The sequence below is a fragment of the Barbatula barbatula genome (genome assembly GCF_947034865.1).
Source record: "Barbatula barbatula genome assembly, chromosome: 3".
Lineage (NCBI taxonomy): Eukaryota > Metazoa > Chordata > Actinopteri > Cypriniformes > Nemacheilidae > Barbatula > Barbatula barbatula.
Window position 1 is genome coordinate 10556210 of NC_136764.1, and position 23505 is coordinate 10579714.

The window sequence follows — 23505 nt, forward strand, 5'->3', positions numbered from 1 at the left end:
CGCAGTGCTGTGTTCACTTGGACAAATTTATTAGTAGTAGTGGTGGAGTTGAACGGTTCCGAGCAGGAAGCTCTAGATCTGGTTCCCATGGTAACTAACGTTGTTCTAGAGGAACACTACCTGATTGTGGGCGTGGTGGTCGTCGTGGATACAGGCGTAATTCCCATCAACTCTCGTGGGGAGAAGCAGCGCATGCACCTGAGAGACGGCTTCCTCGCCGACCAGCTCGACCCCATATATGTGGCTTACAACATGTAGAATCTCCATCTCATCAGCACAGACACGACATCATTGATTTCCAGCCCTATCCTCTGACATTCAGCCCTTCAGCCTGTTAGCAGTAGATTGAGCCCCCTTGACATAAATAAAACAATATTATATTATCAATATTAAAACAATTATTTTAGTTTTACCCATGTTGCTTGATATTTTACTGGTATTGCTTTTTTTTTAATCCACACTAAATTTGATTGAAGCACAGGGATTTTATAAGATAAATATATCGCTATTGCCAATTCAACTCGTGTTATTTATTAGTGTTTTCACAAATATATCTGTGTTATATTTGTGCTTTTTTGTACTTTGACCATGTTGTTTTATGCTTGTCTCGCTGTTGTCTTTGAAGATGTATTAGAATATCACAAACAGACTCGTTTAGCATGTTTGTTATCATTTTCTGACACGGTTATATCATTTTCATTACTGTTAATTATGTACAGAAATTGGTTATGTTTTCATTTTTGTCTGTATCAGTTCTGTGCTTTTAATAGTCAAGCGTAGCACAATAGAGGTTAATGTATCATGTATATAAAACATCATATCTGCACTGTGAGACATAAATATAGATCTACGTGAACTAGAATTTGCATTCTAGATTCACTGCCCAGCAACAGCTAATCTCTCCTGTTTATGTCTAAAATCTATGATCTAAAAGAATTACATATGCACAATGTGTTTTAATTATATTCTTTATTTATTTTTGAAGCTTCCATGACCTGTATGAAACTAGAGCACTTTGATTCTCTCACGATGTCTTTTCATATGTCAATAAAATATTTTCAACTATTCTTGAAAATCCTGACTTGATGGCGTTTGTTTTCAACAGTGCTAACACTGGACACTGACTGTCACCTGGTGGACAATATACGTCAACGCACCAAGATTATTTTCCAACATTTATTAATTTACAGTAAACCACTACTAATAATAGAGTTAACATTATTACATTTTGACAATATTGTGAGTGCATTTAATAATGTCCATAAAATCCCTTTCTATTGAAATCTAAAATATGTAAAGATTAGATTAGATTAGATTAGATTAGATTAGATTAGATTAGATTAGATTAGATTAGATTAGATTAGATTCAACTTTATTGTCATTACACATATACAAGTACAGTGTAACGAAATGTAGTTTAGGTCTAACCAGAAGTGCAAGTACACGATATACAGTGAATAAATACAGAATACAATATTAGGAAAGTATTATACAGTAGGTATGTTCTATGAAAATATGACAGTAGGTATGTACTATGAACAATAAATACAGATGGCTATATACTATGAACATTAATGTAATAATAATAATTCAGACTAAACAATAGTGCAAGTGACTTAAGTGTGCATAAATGATAGACATTAGCATTTAAAGTTGCGGTGCAATAGGTGAGTTAATGCAGTGGTTGAAGTTCCAGTGCAGTGGATGAGTTAAGCAGCTATTGAAGTTACGCTGCAGTATACGAGTTAAAATATCACGTGTTTATGTGTAGTACTTTGGAATACACCCCACATTCATCACGTCCATAACTTGAACTTACAATATAAATAAAAAGTATTTGGGAAAACAAACGCACGTGATTCTGTCTTTGACTGTCTGACGCGCAGTGGAGTCCACGTGATGGCGCTTACAGACCGCGGCGCCACGCCGGTGAAGCTTCCTGGCTTCAGTGTCTCGCGGTGGGTTTGGCCCGAGCGCTTGAGTTGGTGCAGGATGTGGTAAGCGCGAGAGGTGGTGCCGCACACAGCTCGCGAGGTGTACGTTGTGAACGCGAGACGTGGCGCGAGCAGAGGCGGCCAGCAGCTGGAAGACTCGCGCGAGTGAAAGTTCGTCGGAAGGGCGGAAAATCACGAGCCCGCTGCTCCATACAAGGCAAGGTCGGGTGGGGAGCACTTTAGGGAGCCGCGCTGATCCAATCATCTTCGCCACAGGAACGAGCCCGGAACCGAGCTACGCCACGCGTTTTGTTTTCTCGTCAAGACTTTTACGCGTTTGAGATGTTTCTATAGAAACTCTCTGACTTTGTTTTGTTTTTAGTTTGTTTGGGGCTTTTATTTCGGATATGAGCGCGTCGGTTAACGGAGTAAACCCCAAACCCGGACCAGCGGTCAGTCAGAACGGACCGAGCTCGGTTTCGAAACCTGAAGATGACAGTAAACTCGAGCCGGCGGTACCGGACGAGGAGCCGCAGACTTCTGTGGCGGACGCCACGCAGATGGGAATTAAATTGGCCAAGACTTTCCTGCTTATTTTCCCCATTTACGTCCTTGGATATCTCGAGTTCAGTTTCAGTTGGGTTTTAATCGGCCTGGCCGCCTTGTTCTGGCTCAAACGGAACCGGGGAGGAGAACGGTTCGCTCGGGTGAACCAGGCGCTGGCGTTTCTGGACCAAGACGAGCGAGCGGTGCGTCATAGCGTCCAAACCTCGGAGCTGCCGCCGTGGGTGAGTGACACATGCATTACATTAATCAAACAATCTACTTATGATTCGCATTGTGAACTTTGACCACTCCGACCCCAACAGGACTGATTCTAGGTCCTTGCAGCCCAGTTCAACCGGTGTGTCGTTGCTCTGTGTGGGGTGTGTGTACACGGTTTAAAGTCTGATGCTGCTGTCTGGTGTTTGTATATGCAATGACATTGCTTGCATGCCTGAATGACTCAGACGATCACCATTTCGATCAAGATCACAAATGAAAGGCGAACTCTCAGAACTCAGTGTTGTTGTATAAAGGATGAGATCATATATATTAAAGACTGGACCATTAAGGCTCAGCCTTTGAATAACGTTTATTGATCAACCACAAAGACTATTATTCAATCAGTACTTGATTTCTTTCAAGGACATCACCACAAATCTTTTAGTTCACACATATTTACAAATGTTGTAATATTTACAGACATGCAGGCATTTTTCCTTACTTTAAACAAAAAGATGTTTTGTCAAAACTGAGATATAGTTCTGGCGTATCAACAGCACGCTTGTGTGCCAAAAACGCATTTAGAGACAGAACTCTTCTGTGTTTGTTAACTTCAAGGCTCTTGCTGGCCCAGGACAGGTTTCTCTTTCTTTCGGTATTTGGTAGACGTTCAGTAACATGAACAGGTAAGTCATGAAACTCAGGTTGACCGATTATGACTTGGGATTGGTTTTCTACGGTTGGACTGTTCTCCGCCTGTGAATGAACTCAGAGGTGTAATATGTTCTGTATCTGCGGTTGTTTTCAAAACCAAAAAGCTTTTGTCACCCACACTTGCGTAATGCTCTAATAACACTTAAAACAGTTTTTGTATGTAACATTGTTCATTTGTCCCATAAAAGTTTTGTAGATGGTGACAGAGCTTCCTCGGAGTGGGTTTGGCATGTTGCTATAGAGACTCCTTATTATAAAAAAAGTATTACAATGATGACATCGGCTTGCACTGACTCACATGCTAGAGGAAATGTTCTCATAGTAATGTACCAACCAGATGAGGTACACCGTTTCTGAACAACAGTTTGTAGAAATACATAAAATTACATTTACTTTTAGTCATTTAGCAGACGCTTTTATCCAAAGCGTCTTACAGATGAGGAAACATTGGAAGCAATTATAACAACATAGGCAACAAAATACATAAGTGCATCAAAACTAGTCCATTAAAGCCTAGCACAGTATACAAAGCTAGGTATACAAAATTACTTTTTACCCGGAGCGCAGCTGTGGTTATAAAGGGACTCCCCTCACCCTATTGTATCTCAGTGTCTGTGTGGGTGTCAAAAACAAAAGCATCACTGTATTAAACATGGAGATGGAAAGAAGCATGTTAATTTGTGATCATTTTAGTTGGACCAAGAAGCGTGCACACAAAGATTTTGAAGGGGTATGGTTACCCCCAACCCTTTAATAAATCCTCAAACTTAAACTGGACCACCAGTTTGTTTGTTTGGAAAGTTGCCCTGCTGTCTCTTTAGGCATTAAAGGTATAATTCACCAAAAAAGCAAGCGTAACGCCAATTCTGGCAGGTCATGTGAGTCAAGCTTGCTTCAGCCGATCACATCATTTGCAGCTTATCAACGTTAACCAATAGTCATACAACACATAATAGACTGTGTCCTATTTAAATTGGCTTTTCTTGCTCCTTATCAGCTGCTTAATCATGCCGCACTCCAAACCAACCTACATCCCCATCTCCTCCATATCAACTTGTATCTATCGGATAATTTTAATTTAATCCTGTTATGCATCATGAACTGTTCTGGTTCCCCAGACGGGAGGACATGTATTGCTGCGATTTTTCTTTCTTATTCAGAGCAGATAAGAAGATATTTTGAAGAGTGTTTGTAAAGGAACAACCACGGTACCCACTGACTTGCATTGTTTTTTTTGTCCATACGCTAGAAGTGGATGAGTATGGCTGTTGTTCGGTTACAATTTTCAAAATATCTTCTTTTGTGTTTCTTCTTTTGCAGCAGTTAGTAAAAGTGGCAGTCCGTAAGACCTTTTGATAGAAATATACTAAAACCATTGAGTTCATGAAAGAACGGTGTTTAAAACTGTGTCACTACCCTTGCTGGATTCACCACGAAACGCTTGTAATAGTGGTTTGTTATCTTTGCTGTCGGGTCGACTTTTTCCGAAAATCCTTATTTGGTGATTTTCTTCTTCATATCACATTCGTGAAGAGAACGAAGAGCATCCGGCTGCTAGCCCGTGTGTGGATGCTGCGGGTGACAGGGGTAGCATTGTACAGGCCTTTTTTTCTTGGAAACGTTTAGTATTATTTATGGCGCCCCAAGCATCTGGGGATTCATCAGTTGTGAAAACCAAGAAATATTAACTGATGAGAGTTTATAAAGAAAAGGGAATGTGATAGGAATTAATATCGGCAGAAATAGATTTATTTCTTCTGAACAGAACAAGAAAGACATTTTGATATTTCAATAGATAACACTAAAGCGGTAGCGCACTTGTTGTGTTACAAACGGGTACACCGTTTCATCGGTTGTTCTTTCTCTCTTTGTTATGTTCATTATGATAACTTAAGCCCTATTTGCACGGGATTTGTATTATCGGGGGACCTTATGTGATTTAGAAATGACCTTCCCACATCTGTATTTCATGTGACGCACTCGCACAGGATAAGTGAAGCCTGTGATTTTACTCAAATTTACGGATTTATGTCCCGGACATGATGGCAAGGTTTTGCGTTTAGATTATGTATATATATTTGTATGGAGTAGAATGATATTGGACAATACCTGTCAGCATCGGTTCGTACCGAATACCGGTGTGCATTTTTATTATAGAAATTATCAATATATTGCATTACCAGTGTATGTAGCTTAAACGATGTGCGGAACGTGGCGCAGCACGACACTGTTTCAGTGGGGTCCCTTTTCACTGTTGCACTTTGACCTGCCACTCAAACAGAATGAGTCTTTCTATGTTGTGGCACTACTGTATCATGATTTTTCTATATAAACATGCGCTAAACAGACTCGCAGCGCGCGGCTGATAAAGAAAATTCCTCCGCACATCACCTGCAGTAGCAATTACAAACTGAGATGGCGACAAAGAGGTCATTCTTACGGTCAGCCACTTTAAAGTTGAATAAATTGTGATGGAAGATGCCCTGATAAGAATCCCAACAATATCATTAAAATAACTGTTAAAAAAGACCCCAACAATTTTTGTTATGGAACAGTCAATGCAGAGATCTATTTGAAACTGTTTTTTGTTATATTTCCCTGTCGTGGCATGCAAATAAAAATGCAAAGAGTCTGTCTATTGATTTTCCCCCACAGCCGACCATCTAATCTCTAAAGGAACCCCAGTGTTCATATTGTCTCTTTGCTATTCCAAAGTATGTTTACGGAAGTCGTGCCACTCGCAGCCATGTTTGCAACGCCTCTGGGCAGTTAAGAGCAAGTCCACAGTCCTAACTACTCGAACAGCATATATCCTATCAATAATTAAAGCCCCCATTATCCAGAAAACACACTTTTAAATGTTGTTTGAACATATCTGTGTGTCAGGAGTGTGTGTACAGAACCCATTGAATGGTAAAAATCCACTAATTTTATATCGCCAATAAACCTCAACAGTCTTGAACGAGCTGTTGGCATTCTCTCAGTAACCTGACGTCACATTGATGCCGATGAACTCTGCTGTCTCTGCCGTCCGTTCTACGCTGTCTGCCATTGTTTTCACGCTAGACTACTTACACAAACAAGGTGTTTTGTTGTTGGACGCAAGACTGAACATAACGGAATGTGCAGAAGACATCAGGTGAAGTTACTTTACACCTGGATGCTTCACAAACGAATGCAAGTAAAATGCTGGATTCATAATGGGTCATGTTTTTTGTCCCGTGTATTGAAACCGGAAGTGCCTTCACTCATCGAGAGCAGGTATTCGGGTTTATAGATATGATGCGTTTGTCCCGCGTATTGTCACGCATAAAACAATATGCACGTTGGAGAACGTAGAGAACATGTTTTCAGTTTTTATAGGTATGATGTGTTTTTCATGTGAACGTTCGTTCACGTATAAGAGCAATGTGCCGGATTTAAGGACATAACGCGTTTGTGCATTTACTCAGAAAACAGTGCCCTGAGTTTTTCCTTGTTTTTCCTATGTACTCTCACTTATACAAAACAATGTGTTTGTTGTTTAAAGATTAACGGTGTTTCTCATTAGCTTAATGAACATTCTCTTCAGTTTTTTTGTTGGAAGCACCTGCTCACACAGCCCTGCGCTTTCTGGTGAAAGGGGGCAGAGACCAACAGCTCATTTGCATTTAAAGAGACACACACCAAAACAGGTTTTCCTAACAGGCAAAATGGACATGTAGGGCACAGTATAATACAAGATCTGTGGTGAATTTTGAGCTGAAACTTCATAGACACATTCTATGGACTCCTAAGATTTATTTTACAAATTGTAAATGTAAAAACATTTGGGGGCCTTTAAACCATGACCTAAACTATACCATAACTTGGGTTTGTTAGACTAAAATTTTTCGTGATTGCCTGATCTACTGTGCATGCACACTGGCTGGCAAGCACCTCGCGAGAGCCCAGCCCCAGAGAATCGCAGTTCGTACTGATTGACGATTGGCTTGTTTCACTGGAAGTCGGGACTTCCTTCCCAAGAGCGGCCATATTGAGCGTTTCATTCCTCCCCATTCATTGTAATGGTACTGGCGCATCTTGTTAATATTTCTGTCTTTTTCGATTCGGATTAAACTTGAACCGTCCTCTCTTACCTCAACATATCTTCTCTCTCTTTCATCTGCTCATTATGTAATCACTGTGATTGCTAATGGGTGCCTTTTCCACATCAACAGAGACCCATGTTTACCTCCGCTTTCATCAAAAGCGCACAAAATCCTTCATCACGTGAGAAGTAAACTGAATGCGTGTGAGTATATAACAACAGACATTTTAGGGTGAGCCAACGTTGATGTCGATCTTTCAGCTCCACCAGTAAACAAAAATAACGCTGTCCAGTCAACATCCTGTTTGTAGTCTAATACGTGACTGTGTCCCTGATGGATACGGGCTTAAAAATTGCAAATCCCTTCCGACCTGTTCATCATTTTCGCGGAGTCATCTCATCTCAGAGTGCCTGTTGTACTACAATACAGAGGTCAAATCTATACTGTATAACATCCTTCCTCATAGGTTATGCTGCTCTTAGAGCGTGTGTTTGTTTGTTTGTCCTCAGTCGGACAACAAGTCTATCCCATGACAGTTATTAGCTTAAACAAGAAATAGCATTGCTGAACATCAGCTCATAAACAGCCACACACACGCCCATTCAAATAAATCACACATTCATTGCAGCGTTTGGTCAGCATGTTATTGTGTGTTTGTGAGTCAACTTAACATGCTTGCGCTATAGCTCACCGTGTCATATCAAGTACAGCCCTGTTGTAACAGGCATTATTGCGTGAATAATTTTTTCTTCTTGTCACGGAGACAAGCATAAAGAGGTGAAAAAAGACACACAGTTACAAGAAAAGTCTTTGACCCCCAGAGAAGCTCTTTGAAGGCCAGTGTGTGTGTTTGTGGAAAAGATAAGACATGTACACAGATGGTTGTCTTTGTGTAATATCATATGGGCTTAGAGGCCGCCGCTGTCTGACGGTCCATGGGAATTAGCAAGCTAACTATAGCCGCTCTGTGTGCGTATAATCAGGAAATAACCAAGCTTTGAGTCATAGGCTGGCGTTCTCCCTCAGGAAAATATGAGAAAGTAATGAAGCCAGATGCAAGTCAAGGATTTTCCATTTTGTTTTTACGGCATATCTCTTTCGCATACTATTTCCATCTTCCATCCAAGTTCTTTTCATTACCACAATATTATCCACAATACTTTGCAGAGATGGGGAAAGACTATGCTTTTGCTGATTCAACAAACCTAGATATACACAGTGTCATTTTAAGCACATTACTATCATGTGGTCATGTCATGTGTAATATCTATAATGAGTAGGCATGTTTTGTGGCCTAGCTATAGACACATTACATTGTGGATGATCCTAAACCACTTTTCACAAAGTCTCATATTTAATATTTCTATCAATAGAAGTGTCTAAAGCCCAAAATTACATCCACAGTCATGTTTGCATATGCTAGGGCATGTGTCTTATTTCTGGTTGGCACCATGTTTAAACAAGTTTGAAAACAAGTCTTTGAAGAATGGAAATGCGGTCAGCAATAGGTTACACTGTCTTTAAGAAGACATATCTGTTTCACAAACCTAGAACTCATTAGTCATTGAATCTGAATTGTTTTGTTGGCTGAAGTACGCAAAAGTACAATTATACTATTGAGTGGATGGCACGGTATGTTTGTTTCTCACAGCATGATTTGCATCCCATCAGCGGCATCTACCCATAATAAAATCCACAGAACAGTTTAAAGGGATGTGTTTGAGAATACACGACAGACAAACCTCAGTCCAGCCAGCTAGAATCTACTATAAATAAATAAGCTTCCATTAATTTCGCAGTCGGATTAAGTGTGAAAATATACATTTCTTTAATTGTTAAATATTTGATCTGTGTTCTTTTCCAGGTTCACTTTCCAGATGTGGAGAGAGTGGAATGGCTCAACAAGGTGTGTGTGTGTGTATAGTGGGTTATTTAAATGAATTGACATGGACCCAGAAATGTAATCTCATGAGAATTAACTCTTTCTCTCTCTCTCAGACAGTACAGCAGATGTGGCCGTATATTTGTCAGTTTGCAGAGAAACTCTTTAAAGAGACCATTGAACCAGCAGTACAGGGGGCCCATGCACAGCTCAGTACATTCACCTTCTCCAAGATAGACATGGGGGACAAGGTACAAACACATGTTGATACTATTTTCATTATCTTCTAGCGACTTAACAACTTGTTAATACTGTTCTATATATTTTCTGTCCCCTAAGTAGCTTTATTATGTTTTATCGTTTATTATGTTTGTTAATGCATTGGAATTATACGTACAGTTTTGGTTTCCATGTCCTACTTTTTGTCCCCTTAATGTAGGTCAAGCCAACATGTGTTTGGTTTATCTAAATGAGTACATACTACTTGCTTTGGCTTTTTATGAAGCACATTAGAATTGCAACGGGCTAAGCTTAAGCTTGACCTTAATCGTAAAAGAAAACCTTAAATGATTAATTATTAACTTCATCATTTATTAGGTTACCTTTGATTGAAGGGCAGTTTTGTTAGATGTACTGTAGTTCACTTCAGAGGAGATTTTGGTCTACAAAATATAGTCTTGTTAACTACAGACATTTTCTCTCTCACTTTTCTTTTGACTTCAGCCGCTCAGAATTAATGGAGTGAAGGTTTATACAGAAAATGTAGATAGACGACAGATTATTATGGACCTACAGATCAGGTAAACGCATGCAGTTATCCTTATTCTTTCCTTATAAGTAATTCTTTATTTACTGATCCCTTGGGTTGAGAAATTGAAATAATTTGATTTCACATTGCTGCAGTTTTATCGGAAACACGGAAATCGATGTGGACATAAAGAAATATTACTGCCGTGCAGGAATCAAGAGTATACAGGTAAGATATGGTTTTATTTCAATTTTAAGTTACTTATTTTTGGGATATCCTGAAAACCATCAGAGGGACCTCCACAGGGGTTTTGAAATGTCTCATAAATTGGTTAAAATGTCATTAGTGTACTGTGTTTAATAACAGTTTAGAGACAAGCATAAGAAGGTGCTGAAAGACATCTCGTATCTGCAAATTAAGTTCTTTATTTTTATGGGCCTTTGGCCTTTTATTGGATAGGATAGAGGAGTTAATGGAAATGAGAAGAAAAGAGATTACCAAATCAGATTACTAGATTACCAAATCAGATATAAACTCATGTGCATGTTCAGAGCAGTTGCACATCAGTTAGCCACCTTTGGCAGTATTTTTTTGTAAGTAGTGAGCATTGGCCCATAGTGCTTATGCAAACTAATACAACTTCTTTATGATCAACCTAAATATATTAAAACGTTTTTTTGTCTAATTCTGTTTATCTGTAGCTTGAAGGGGTGTTGAGGGTCATCATGGACCCGTTGCTAGGAGACATGCCTCTGGTTGGAGCACTGTCTGTTTTCTTCCTCAAGAAACCGGTAGGCTAACCATCACATGTACACACATAGGCAGACCAACTTGTTCAAGAACATGCTCTAAATATGTTCCTGTAAAGTTTCCTTAATGCATGCCTGACATTTTGTGCTTTAAACAATCAAAGAATATAAAGAATGAGGAGAATGTGCCTGTCATTTACACACACACACAGCCTTGTGATTACGAATGTTCAATAGTCTTTCCTCAATCTCAAAAGTCTGCTGTAATCTGCTCTTTAAAAACTATTAAACTAGTGCATTTGAATTTAATATAATCTAACATGCATCTCATTCTTAATGTCATTCAAGTAAACTGGTTGTCTTGTCTTAAAATTAACTTCCTCTCTTTAAATGTAATTTCTATGTGTAAGTTCTGACGTATTTATTTTTAGGCTTAAAAAAATATTTAATCTTTTAAAAACCTCTTTGGTTCTGTTTAAAACTCAGATTGAATATATCGCTGCTGTCTTTCTGAAACCTTGTATCTCCATATTTTGTGATTTACAAATGGGTTTACAAATATCGAACCAATAAAAAGTATTAAAAAGTACACAACACCGTATTAAATCATTTCAAAGTAGAGTTTTTTCCCATTTCCTAAAAACTAAGAATTTAAAACATCCGATGTTTCAGAAACACAGTGATTTTATGTAATTTGGATATCCTTATTTAGATTTAGCAATATGTTTACGTAATACTGTTATTAGACAATGAGCGGTGAAGAACGTATTTACCATTGATCATTAATGTCTTTGTGTCTAAGTTCCTGGATATTAACTGGACGGGTCTCACCAACATGCTCGACATCCCAGGAATAAAGTGAGTGACACTTTACATACGTATGTGTGTATGATGGTGATGTATGTTATTATGTCATCTATTTAAAGCCGTTCAACACCCTCCCTCTACACATGCTGTCACGTGATTTATCTTTTTTTTAAGATGGCACAGATAACACATTCCCACACACATTATGCACCCTCACTCCGGTCTCAGAAATGTAGCTCTTCCTGTCTGACAACATCTGATGATCCACGGATACGCCTCTAGTAACACTGGGGAATAGACATGGCCTTAAGGGTCTCGCTACCAACCTCTATGATCAGTATGTGTGTGTGTCTCTGTGTGTGTGTGTGATACATTTCCCCAGAGTAACCATTCCTTCTTTCAATTTCTTGTCTCTGTCTCTCTGTCTCTCTCTCTCTCTGTCTCTCTCTCTCTTTCTCTGTCCTTTTATAGTCATATTCCTAGGTGGAGCTGTGGTTTAGGTGTGCAGAATGAGACACACACACAATGTGAAGAATCACATTTCATGCTCTTTATGGTCAGGGCTAAAGTCAGTCGCAATTCTTTGATCTGTACACAATATCTGCTCAGGAATGTTTAATTACAACAATTATAAAGCAAGTTGTACATAAACAAAAAGAGAGAGATTTATTGTGTTGGGAAAAGATATAAGTTTTAATTTGTCAATCTGGGCACATATCGAAGAATGGACATTTTTAAAAGATAGTTCCCCAAAAAAGAAATTGAATTCTCAACTTTTCCCCATCACGCAAAACGAATATGACTTCAAAAACAACAAGACGTTATCTGACTGATCCTGATTTTGCTGTTTCCATGCCCTAGTGATAAATATAATAAAAATACAAAAATGTATTTGACACATTTATTTCATGCTAAGAATACTGTAAATACATTTACATAAGCTCCAAATAAAGGCTAATTACAGTTTTTATATTGGTTAATAATATATTGCATAAGACTAAGTTTAAAACTATACTTGAAAATAATTATTTTAAACTAAATGAAATAAATATATTTCTTTGTTATCCTGTGCTAAACTCTGTAGTCTTTGATCGCTAGTTTGTTCACAGGCAGCTGTTTAGCGTTTACATTTTTGTGAAAATTCTTCCCGTGTCAGAGGTTTGGAGACAGCCCTGCAAGCGTGGCTTCTCTTACAACAGTGAATCACAGATTTCTCTCTCTCTCGCAGTGGTCTGAGTGACGGGATTATTCAGGATATCATCTACAGCTTCCTGGTGTTGCCAAACAAAATCAATATTCCACTTTTAGGTGAAGCAGAAATTGCCAATCGTCGCTTCCCAATGCCCAAGGTGGAGCACATAAACACACACAATCACAAATGAAGGAATACACAATTTTTCTATCATATAATATAATGTGTGTTTGGTGCAGGGTGTTCTCCGGATCCACTTTCTCGAGGCACAGGAACTGATAGGGAAGGACAAATTCCTGGGCGGTTTAATAAAAGGAAAGTCAGACCCATACGGCATCATTCAGCTGGGTAACCAGCTCTTTAGATCCAAAGTCATCAAGGAGTCGGTAAACCCGAAATGGAACTCCGTATATGAGGTTAGACATGTGTGTGTACATATTTTACTATGTTTTTAGGATACATTTGTCCAGAATTGAACTAAATCTCGCCAGATTCGCTTTAGAGACATTTAGCATTGCATTATTTGTTAAACATTATGAAAGCCTATCTGTTCAATTTATCTTCAAAATCTTCATTTATCTTAATGAAGTGTGTTTGTATGTGTGTGTTTTAGGCACTTGTGTATGATCACCCGGATCAGAATCTGGAGATTGAGCTGTTTGATGAGGACCCAGATAAAGATGATTTTCTGGGAAGGTAACAACTGTGATTCATCGAGCTTACGCCACACCAAACATCAGCATTTACAAGTCTTCTGATTATTTAGATCTCTGTATGTTTTCATTAATCATTTGATTTCTTCTCCTCTTGTCTTTAGCATTAAACTCAACGTAGATGAGCTAGAGAAAGAAGGAAAAGTAGATGAGGTACAAAAAACATATAGCTCTATGGTCATCTGTTAAACTTTGTTTCTGAATTTAAAGGTTTTCAGCAGAGATTATTTTTCTGTAAAGAAGATCCAGATGTATTTTTATTGTGCACTGCTTTCCTAAGCTAGATAGCACATGTTGGTAAAGTTTGTACATAGACCTGATCAGTAAATTTATTATTTTAATGTGTTACGTTTCAAAATGACTGTAACAAGTTCCCCTCTTGTATTAATGTGCATTTGGGTGTGTCTCTGTTGCGTGTGTAGTGGTTTGCACTCGATGGTGTTGTTACAGGAAAGCTTCACTTGAAACTGCAATGGCTTTCTCTTCTCTCTTCGCCTGATCGATTTGATGAGGTAACACGCACATACACAGACATATTTTTGTAGTGTATAGTGAAGGAACCAGACTTTGATATTTGCTCTTATAGGTTTATGTAATGTGGAAAGGGATAGTACACCCCAAAATGAAAGTTCTGTCATAATTTATTATGCATTGTGTATCAAACCTCTATACATTTCATTTTTCCACTGAACACAAAATTGTGTTTTTGGTAGAATGTTTGTAACCGCACAGTTCTAAAGCACCATTGACTTCTATAGTAGGAAAGTAATATTGTAGACAATGGTGCCCCAGAACGATTTGGTTTCATAAATGTTTGTGTCCAACAGAACAAATAAATTCATACAGATTTTAAACAAGTTGAGGCTGATTTAATGATGACAGAATTTTCATTTTTGGGTTAACTGTTCCTTTAATACTAAATTTGAAAACATTGCAGTCACATTTATTGTGTAAGTTTGTGTCATTTACTAACCGTATCTTACATGTAGCGTTTTGAATCCACATTTAAATCGCCATGTAACTAAGAAACCTAGGAACTTTTGTGCAAGGACACCAGAAAGGGATTTGTGTATTTGCAAAGTACTGTTTACATGGAACAAACTCCACCCATAGGAATTACACTCGTAACATGACCAAAAAAGTCGTTTGACTGCCGAAAGGGAGAAATTAGACTTTACAGCTCTGTGTACTTGAAAAACCGGCTGCACATTCAAGTACTTACTCCATAGACTGTCATTGCAAGATGTTTTATTTTAAGTCAGATTTGCCAAAGTGACACAGAAAGCATCCGTATACATAGTCTGTAAGATTCCTTTTAATGAATTGTAAGTAAACCGGGATGCTAAATATTACTAGTGTGTGAAATAAGACCTGTGTGTATGGTTATGATACCCTCACATGACACTTATGACATTAATATTTCAGGTTTTGAGCAGCATTAAAGCAGATAAAGGACAGGCCAATGATGGATTGTCATCAGCTTTACTGCTGGTGCACCTGGACTCAGCCCAAAACCTGCCGGTAAACAAACACGCATTTCCTTTCTTTCTTGTTTTCCTCATTTGTCTTACCCTATTCCACCTTTGCTCTTTTATCTGGTATCACTTCCATTCTTGTTTGGGCCTTTCTTTCTTCATCCTCTGTTTCTTTCTGGTCCTGCTGTGGTTTCCTGACGCTTTGGGTGAAGAGCATTTTTGAGGGGCAGGTTGGCAATGAGTGTCTGAGAGAGTGCCGCTCTGCTGGGCTGGTGTTTTGTGAGAACACTTCTGCCCTCTACAGGACAATGTTTGTGAGTCACTCTGCAGGCACCTCAGTTGAATTTTTTGTGTCCATTATGGTTTCATTTTTAGAGCTCCCTTTGCACGTTATAACTTCCTGTAGTGATTTAATGCTTCTAGTGATTTGTTTATGTCTTTATGTTCAGCATGCTATTGTTTATTAAATAATTCGCCCAAAAAAGAAAATGCTGTCATACTCTTGTCATTTTTAAACCTCTATTACTTTACAACTTTTTTCAAAATATCATCTTTTGTGTTCTGCGGAAGAAAGAAAGTTTCAGGTTTGAAATGACATGAGTGAGTACATTTTCATTTTTAGGTGAGCTATCACTTAACATAGGCCCTGCCTACATTTTGGATAGAAATTAATAATGTTTGTATTTAAATTGTTAATGCCGGAATTCTAACTATTTAGATGTATTGAAAATGCACATAAAAAAGCTCAAATGGAAACGGACATGCGTAGATAATATCAAACCCTTGAGTTTATCTTTGTTCAAATGCACGTTAAGGTGATGGAAACCATTTATTGTCATAATGATGATGTTGTGAATATTTGTGCATGTAAACAAATAAAACACGACCCTCAACATTTTCAGAATTCTGAAGTTTAACATTTAACTTAAATGACACCTGGGTATGCAGGTGGAGGCTGCCGTGTTTAAGCTTTAATCATCCATTAACCGTATTTCATCAGTTCTTCCGCAGCATTGGTCCAACAACAAATATTTCTCTCCGAAGTGTCCATCACGATAAGTTCCCTTAATGCAAAAAATGTGACGCAAATAAATATTTATAAGTAATAATTTGACAATTAACAGATTAACACAACAAAAGGGAAAAACAGTGATAATATGCTGATGAGTTTGGTTTAGTTATTGAGTTGCAGCACTCGCATCCTGTAAATGTTCTTTATTTTGTAAAAGCACATTATACTGTTTAGTGCAAGTGTGCTCACGACTAAAAGTAGCTAACTTTAGAGTATCTAATGACATACTCATAGTCATATCTGTTTGACCATAAATCATCACAGAGTTTTAGAAGTAGTTTCTTCCATTATAAGTAACAGCTCAAGCGATTGCATGAATAGTGCAGACAATATTCCAGCATCTCAAATTTGACATTACCAAAATAAAATGGTTATTGCCATTATAATTATTATACATGCTTTTTAATTAAATATATGCACGCAACAGGTCCGCACGAACGTTTTCCGTTAGCGCATGAAGAGCGGGATCTGCCAAATGAGGTGATCAGGCTTATTCCGGCATTAATAAAGCCCTGCCTGTACTTCTGTGTGCTTTTCTAACACCGTGTCTACACCGTACACGCGACATGATAACCTGCTTGTTCTTAATGGGATAGTGGTGCAGCTCCGCATCCAGTGTGGACAAAATTTAAGATTATAATGAATTCAAATGCATTTCTAATGTCTTTTGTCGTGTCGCGCCGGTCTCGTCCGGTGTAGACGCGGTGTAAAAGGGTGTTTTGTTTCATGAGGGTATGAAGTGAGAGGCAGTTGAGGAAAATGTCTGGCTAGATTCACATAGCATCAAAACACAGCTGTCAGTCATGTTCAGACTATATATTGTCAAATGAAGACATGCATAAAAAAGGTTTCTCAAACCTGGTTATTAATCCCTAATATAAAACTATGTTAATGTGCCTCACATTTGTAACAATACTAAACAGGCGTACAAGTGAGATCTTGTCATTACAGCTGTGGGTCATGGGTGGGGCTGTAAGACAGCTACTGAAGTGAGACAGGTGTGGGTGGGGCTGTTCTGTTGGATTTAGTTTCAGTCTCAGGTGTGAAACAGGTCTCACTCTGCACTTCACTGTATGAAAAACAAAAGTCAAGGTATTGTACTAAATAGCACATACTGATATTTAATACAACAGTTCTATATAATTTTAGAGAAGAACAAGAACTGTTGTATAATCTAAGTTGTAACCGCTCAGGACACTAAAGTGGTTAGAGTGAATTCAGGCTTTGAGCTAGTGTGGCATATTTCTGGAAAGTATATTCATTTCAGTGAGGTGTGGGTTGATTCTTTTTGGATTGCTGTGACTTTATTTCTCTTTTATCGTTGTCATCATTTCTTTGGTTCTTTTGGTTCCATCACTGTCCATTACTCAAATGGGAATGAATGTAACTGTGATCTGATGTGTTTATCTGGGATTGTTTTATCAGATGGGTGTGAATGGATTCATCAGTCATACAAATAAAGACAAAGAGACCCCTTTGTTTCTATTTTAATTACATTTACCACACATGTCATTCTTTATATCATCAATCATTTTGTGCCTGTGTGTGTTCTTTTTAATGCTCCAAAATGTGTACATTTTTGTGTAATTCTGAATTTAACCTTGCATGTCATGCTTCTAATAATCCTGCCTGTGTTTGTGTGTGTGTGCGTGTACATGTACGTGTGTGTCTCGTTGTTTTCTGCCTGGGGAAATAAGCGCAATCCTTTAGAATTCAGCAATGCAGGTTCGAAGAAGGATAAAGTCAATAAAGGGCTAAAGGTAACACAATGATTTTCTCAAGGTATACACATACATGTTGAAAGTCTACATATGGATGTTTGTAAGTGAATCAGGCAGATGTGTGTGTGCCGTCTGTGCTCTTATTTACCGCATCCCATCACTCTTTGTGTCTGATGGCCTAAGGTCAGACAGTAAGGATCCATTGAGAAGCATTTTATTACATCTTAGCTTGATATTCACTGAATTATAATTAAATGATTGGATGATGGATAGTTGAATGTGGAAGGGATGTTAATAACTGTTTTATATGCTTATGATTTTCCTTAGTCTGGTAAGAAAGTAATCAGTGAGCCCAGTCCATTTGTCCAGTTTACTGTGGGACACAAATCCTACGGAAGCAAGGTAAACAAACTGACACACATACATTTGGTTGTACTTTTGCTTTGGAAGTGCAACAAACTGTGTTGTTCCTACAGGCGAAATCATAGATATAAAATATAGACGGTTTTAGCCCCAACAATATAAACAAATGTTATGTGGCTCCCCTTGGCTTCCGTTAGACCTCTGCAAAGAATCAATTACTGTTCAGAAGTTTTAATTTTAATTAATACAATTAACATACAATATAATAAATGCATCAAATACATCTATATTATATTATAATTAATCATTTATTTTTTAAATAAATTGTTATATTATATTCAAACACGGACCGGAATTTAACTTCTGGCTAGGCGCATGCGTCCAATGACACCGTCTATACATTACAGCTCATAGAAATGGTTTAGTATGAAAGATAGACACAAACCTTTTTTCCTTCAGAACAGATCTATAATCACAGAATAATTTCCCTGTCATTTATCACTGTCATTTTTTAAACCACTGTAGACTTGCAGCCCACCAGACAAACCATGTGGTACCATACATTGACACATTTTCTGAGCACTTTTAGTATGTCGTAATGGTGTTCTCTTACACAGGCCTTTTAACATTTGCTCGGGTAAATCATCACTGTGTTTTAATGGAAAACAAAAAATGCAGCTTTTGTTTTTCAGTTTGGGTTAAATATTAAATGGTTAAATATTTTACATTTGATTCTCTTTACAGATACGATATAAAACAACTGAGCCGGTGTGGGAGGAAGCCTTCACATTCCTTATCCACAATCCAAATACTCAGGAACTTGAAGTTGAGGTAAAGCACAAACATGCACATGGGGGAGAAGGGGGGCTGGTGGTTAAAGATATGTCTTGTAACAGAGGTCCAAGGTCAAGGCTTAAATTTTCTTGCTAAGCTATCAGCATTGTGCACAAAGACAAAAAAGAACCCCCAGAATGCTGAGTGTATTGCCAGATGCTTTTATAAAATGAATATATGCTTATTAAACAGGCTGATGTTTTCATTTCAGTTACATCTGTTTTGTCTGTGTGTGTAGGTAAAAGACGAGAAACGAGAGTGTTCAATGGGGACAATCTCTTATCCTCTATCTAAACTAATGGAGGAAGATAAAATGACAGTCACTGAGAGATTCTTACTTAAGAACTCAGCACCAGGTGCTACACTGAAGATGAAGATGGCGCTTAGGGTAAGTCACCCCAAAATACATCCAATACAAGTAAAATAGTGCCACTTTCTTAAGTGTGAATAAATGCCGGTCTACACATTAAAAAACCATCAAAGTTCATCAAAGTTCCGTACTTTGTACGATTTGTAATTCATGCACAAGTGTATTGTAAGTAACTCTAGATACAAATCAATAAACAGCAGCCACCTGAATCTTATTTATTTATGCATGTTTCAGGTTTTTTGTTCGGAGAAATCGGCTGTACCAGATCCGTCATCATCAGTTCAATCGTCATCAGTTCAATCATCATCAGTTCAGACCCGTCGCCCGAGCTCCAGCGTTAAGCCCAACTCCTCCCCTCACCAACCCGCTGTTGCAAAACCCACCCCAACACCCACATCTCAGGCTACCCCAACCTCAAAGACACAGCCACAAACCCCGAGAACCCAGCCTCCCACTCCGACACCCTCACGGAGAGAACAGCAAACAGACTTGGTGGAGGACTCAGCCTTCCGTCTTACCAAATCAGGGCGGAGCGCGTCAAACCTGGCCATTTCTGGCTCTCAGCTACATCTGAACAGCAAAGAGCCGACACCCAGCATAGCATCTGATATCTCCAATCCCAGCGCCTCCCTGGAACTCCAGAGAACAATACAACAGTTACAGAAGTATGTATAGCTATGTTGCTTCACTCGCACATTTTTTTTGTTGCATTTTTAGCATGTTTTGAATGGTCCCTCAAGGTTCAGACAATGAACCTTGACCATGTGTATTATTGTCAGTTTGAGTCACTCATTTTTTTTTTCTTCTTTTTTTTCGTGTTTCAAACTTCACAACTGCAGTTTAATGTGTGTGTGTGTTTACAGTGGATCCACGCCTGGTTTTGCTCCATTGGGTGAGATTCAGCTAACCATCAGGCACAGTTCGCAGAGAAACAAACTGGTTGTCGTGGTACACGCCTGCAGGTAAAATATGCAAGTTTTCATGTACCAGAATGTTTAATAAGCAATCTGCTTTCAATCTGCAACGCTGTCATTAAAACAAATAAGTATAGCAGATGATGTGATGTGTTTATGATTTATCTATTCTCTAATCGGTCTGAATGATTCACAAATCAGTCCATATTTGATTTTTTTTATCATCCAGTACTAATGGAATGGAGTGATGGTCAAATTCATGGAAATTCATCGGTCATGAATATGTGTATGTGTTTGTGTGTTTAAAGGAATCTGATCTCTTCTACTCAAAGTGGGTCGGATCCATACGTCCGGTTGTATTTGCTGCCTGATAAACGACGTTCCGGACGCAGAAAAACAAACACAATAAAGAAAACTGTAAACCCCATCTACGATCAAACGTCAGTCCTCTCGTCTTCTCATTTTCCCTCATCCAGTCCGCGCTTCGCTTGGCATGTCATAAATCAAGTATCATTATTTTTTATAAAACAGACATCTGTACTGTAATTGTGTATGCAGGTTTGAATTTAGCGTGTCACTTGTGGAATTACTCCGAAGAACTCTAGATGTGGCTGTTAAGAACGGAGGAGGAATCTTGTCCAAAAACAGAGGGCTGCTGGGAAAGGTGACATAACTTGTCGCATATATAACACCCCTTATGGCATCCATAAAATAAGTAAAAATATGGTCAAATTTCTCAATTTAACTCTTTGTTTCTCTGACTCTCAGGTGTTAGTTGACTTGACCTCTGATGATATATCAAAGGGTTCCACACAATGGTAAGAGCACTTTATACAATTGAACAAAAGTAAGTACTGAAATAAATAACACTACTAAGAAGTACTATGTGTACAAATATAGTACTTTTTTAAAATAGTGTAGCACCAATGTTTGATTTCAACCTTTCATTTAGCTATAATTTCAACTTTAGCCTTGGCCCTACTCAGTCAGGATTCAATATTTCAATGTTTTCACAGGATATTCTTTACATTACAGTATAGGCTCATTTTATGTAGAAAGCAGTCTTTTACCAAAAATTACTTCAGCTAGATTTTCACAGGCAGGGTCGCATATTTGCCCTAAAACAAAAAAGAAAGCTATTATAAAACAGATGTTTATACTTTATGACATTATTTTTAGTTACATAAAAGTATATTTCCTCCTTAAATGTCCATTACTTTGATGGCAAAAACTAAATTAATACCTAACTAAATTTAATAATAAAATTGTTTTTCTGTATATAAAATATAATTTCCTGGATTTTTAGTTTAATTTGATGTGAGATTCGTTGTAAAGGTGTCTTTGTGATTGCATTTGTTGTTTTAATGACAGGTATGAGCTTACAGTGGATGGACAAAGGCGACATGAGCTTACAGTGGATGGACAAAGGCGACCATCCCATTAATTACAGGAAACAACTTCCTCCAGCCTACACGCATAAAGAATGCAAAAAGCAAGATTCCACACTTCTACTATTTAAGCCATGTGTTTTAGCCTCGGGACACAATTTGTATATGTTGGGTCTTCAGTTTTATTACTTTTAACAAATTTATAGTGCAAAGTAAGTAAAAAAACGTTATTAATGTTATGTGCACTAAGCAAGAGTGAGAATGAGAGATATAGTTTCAAAGAGTGTGTTTTGCAAAGTAAAAAACAAGGGACGAAGCTCATTGGCATCTGTAGAATTAGTTGTTTACACATTAAAGACTTATAAACCACAATAAGATCCACCAATCGTTTATGGTGGCGAGATTCTCTCTCTCTCTCTCCATATACAGTATAGAGCTTAGACTGTAAAAACTTTATATATTAAAAAGGAAATGTAGTATTCTGAAAGGTTTAATGAATACTTATCTTAAGAGTTCCTGTTAAAAAGCACTGAACTCATGTTTCTTTGAATGAAAAGTGTTAAGCTGTCATTTCTTGTCATGTCTACATTATGCTACCTTTAGCAGACAAATCTACCAAAGAAATGTTTGGCTCATTATAAAGCGCAAGTGTGTGATTGGAACCAAATATACATAAATGTTTGCACACCCTAGTGTTTATATATGTATGGTATAAGTATTGTACATGTAATTCTCTGGTGTGGTTAAGCATCCTCAATCATAGAACTAGTTGTCACTGTGCAGACACTTATTGAAACAGCTACAGCGTCGCAAGACCCCTGGACACCTGGTGTGAAATCCGATGCTGTCTCTAAATCTTGTTCTGCTTTCACCATAGCACTTGGTCACATGTTCACTCCTTTTACAAAAACACACCTACTCACCTGACACACACTACCACAACAACCTGTCCTTCAAACATCTGAGTGTCAGCATCATGTTTTGTGTATGGTTTGATCTTGAATGAAGGTTTAGTCTCTTGCCGTACCACTGAGCTGAGCTTGGTGTGCGGACGATTAAACCTCAAACTGTTCTGACTTTGTTTCTAGCTGCAAGAATGTGTTTTTATTATATAAATTATTGTATATAATATTACAGATTTTATTATGCTTATGAATACCTTTAAAGCAAAAGTATGCAATCCGAGTGTTACTCTGAGCTCAGCTTGCCTTATCTATGTACATATATTTCCTGTGCCTTACGACCAACAATACTATTATCTGAGAGGATATTTGACATCAGATTGTCTCTGTATCTGGTGATTTTCTTTGCAATAATAAACATTTTCCTCTGTACCAGTACGTGGTTGCCAAGTATTTCTGTTGGATGCTATGGTAAGAAAGGAATTTTTTTAATGAATATACAATTTTTATTTTAAGTTTTCATTAAAAATATATCATAAGCTGAAACATTAAATAAGCTGATTTTTCCAAAGGTTTATAAGCCATTCAAATCTAGCCTCTGTTTGACTTTATAGGTTTTATGCACAAATAAAATGGTTTAATGCATAAAATATTTCATGTAAATACATTGAGTAGGCCGTTTGCATACAGATAAAACCGTTTCCTTTTACCAGCCTAAAAAGTGTGACACCCTGACTGTTATTTATTTAAATAAACACCAACATTTGCTTTAGTGTTAATGTGTAAATCATTGGTCAGGATAAACATACAAACATCAATACTAAATCACCTTCAATGAAAGTTATGAAAAGCATATTTGATTTTATACATAAACACGCAATAGCCCATTCAT

General features: G+C 37.8%; 2 protein-coding genes across 4 annotated transcripts in view; both read left to right on the forward strand.

Moving 5' to 3' along the window:
• The window catches only part of dip2cb (disco-interacting protein 2 homolog Cb), a 24949-nt gene extending 23878 nt beyond the window's left edge, over positions 1–1071 (forward strand). For both annotated transcript variants that reach the window (XM_079451382.1, XM_079451381.1), the window contains exon 39: positions 6–1071. In XM_079451382.1, coding sequence (XP_079307508.1) covers positions 6–258 — 253 coding nt within the window. In that variant the 3' untranslated portion in view covers positions 259–1071. The remainder of the gene's footprint in view (positions 1–5) is intronic.
• esyt2a (extended synaptotagmin-like protein 2a) lies at positions 988–23051 on the forward strand. Of its 2 annotated transcripts, XM_079451404.1 has the most exons (23): positions 988–2722; positions 9348–9389; positions 9482–9616; positions 10089–10165; positions 10269–10341; positions 10815–10904; positions 11665–11720; positions 12898–13018; positions 13101–13277; positions 13475–13557; positions 13679–13727; positions 13997–14086; positions 15000–15095; positions 17819–17881; positions 18170–18244; positions 18950–19036; positions 19278–19427; positions 19644–20074; positions 20273–20371; positions 20632–20763; positions 20882–20987; positions 21092–21141; positions 21695–23051. In XM_079451404.1, the coding sequence occupies exons 1-23, from the start codon at positions 2342–2344 to the stop codon at positions 21765–21767; spliced, it is 2736 nt and encodes a 911-aa protein (XP_079307530.1). In that variant the 5' UTR covers positions 988–2341; the 3' UTR covers positions 21768–23051. The 2 variants fall into 2 exon arrangements, with proteins under 2 accessions (XP_079307530.1, XP_079307531.1); XM_079451405.1 differs by lacking the exon at positions 17819–17881.
• The last annotated feature ends 454 nt before the right edge of the window (positions 23052–23505 follow it).

Coding starts and splice junctions, on each gene's coding strand:
- esyt2a (XM_079451404.1), top strand. CDS start 2,342: ATGAGCGCGTCGGTTAACGGAGTAAACCCCAAACCCGGACCAGCGGTC. Junction 20,764..20,881: donor AACCCCATCTACGATCAAAC/GTCAGTCCTCTC, acceptor TTGTGTATGCAG/GTTTGAATTTAGCGTGTCAC. Junction 21,142..21,694: donor TCAAAGGGTTCCACACAATG/GTAAGAGCACTT, acceptor TTTTAATGACAG/GTATGAGCTTACAGTGGATG.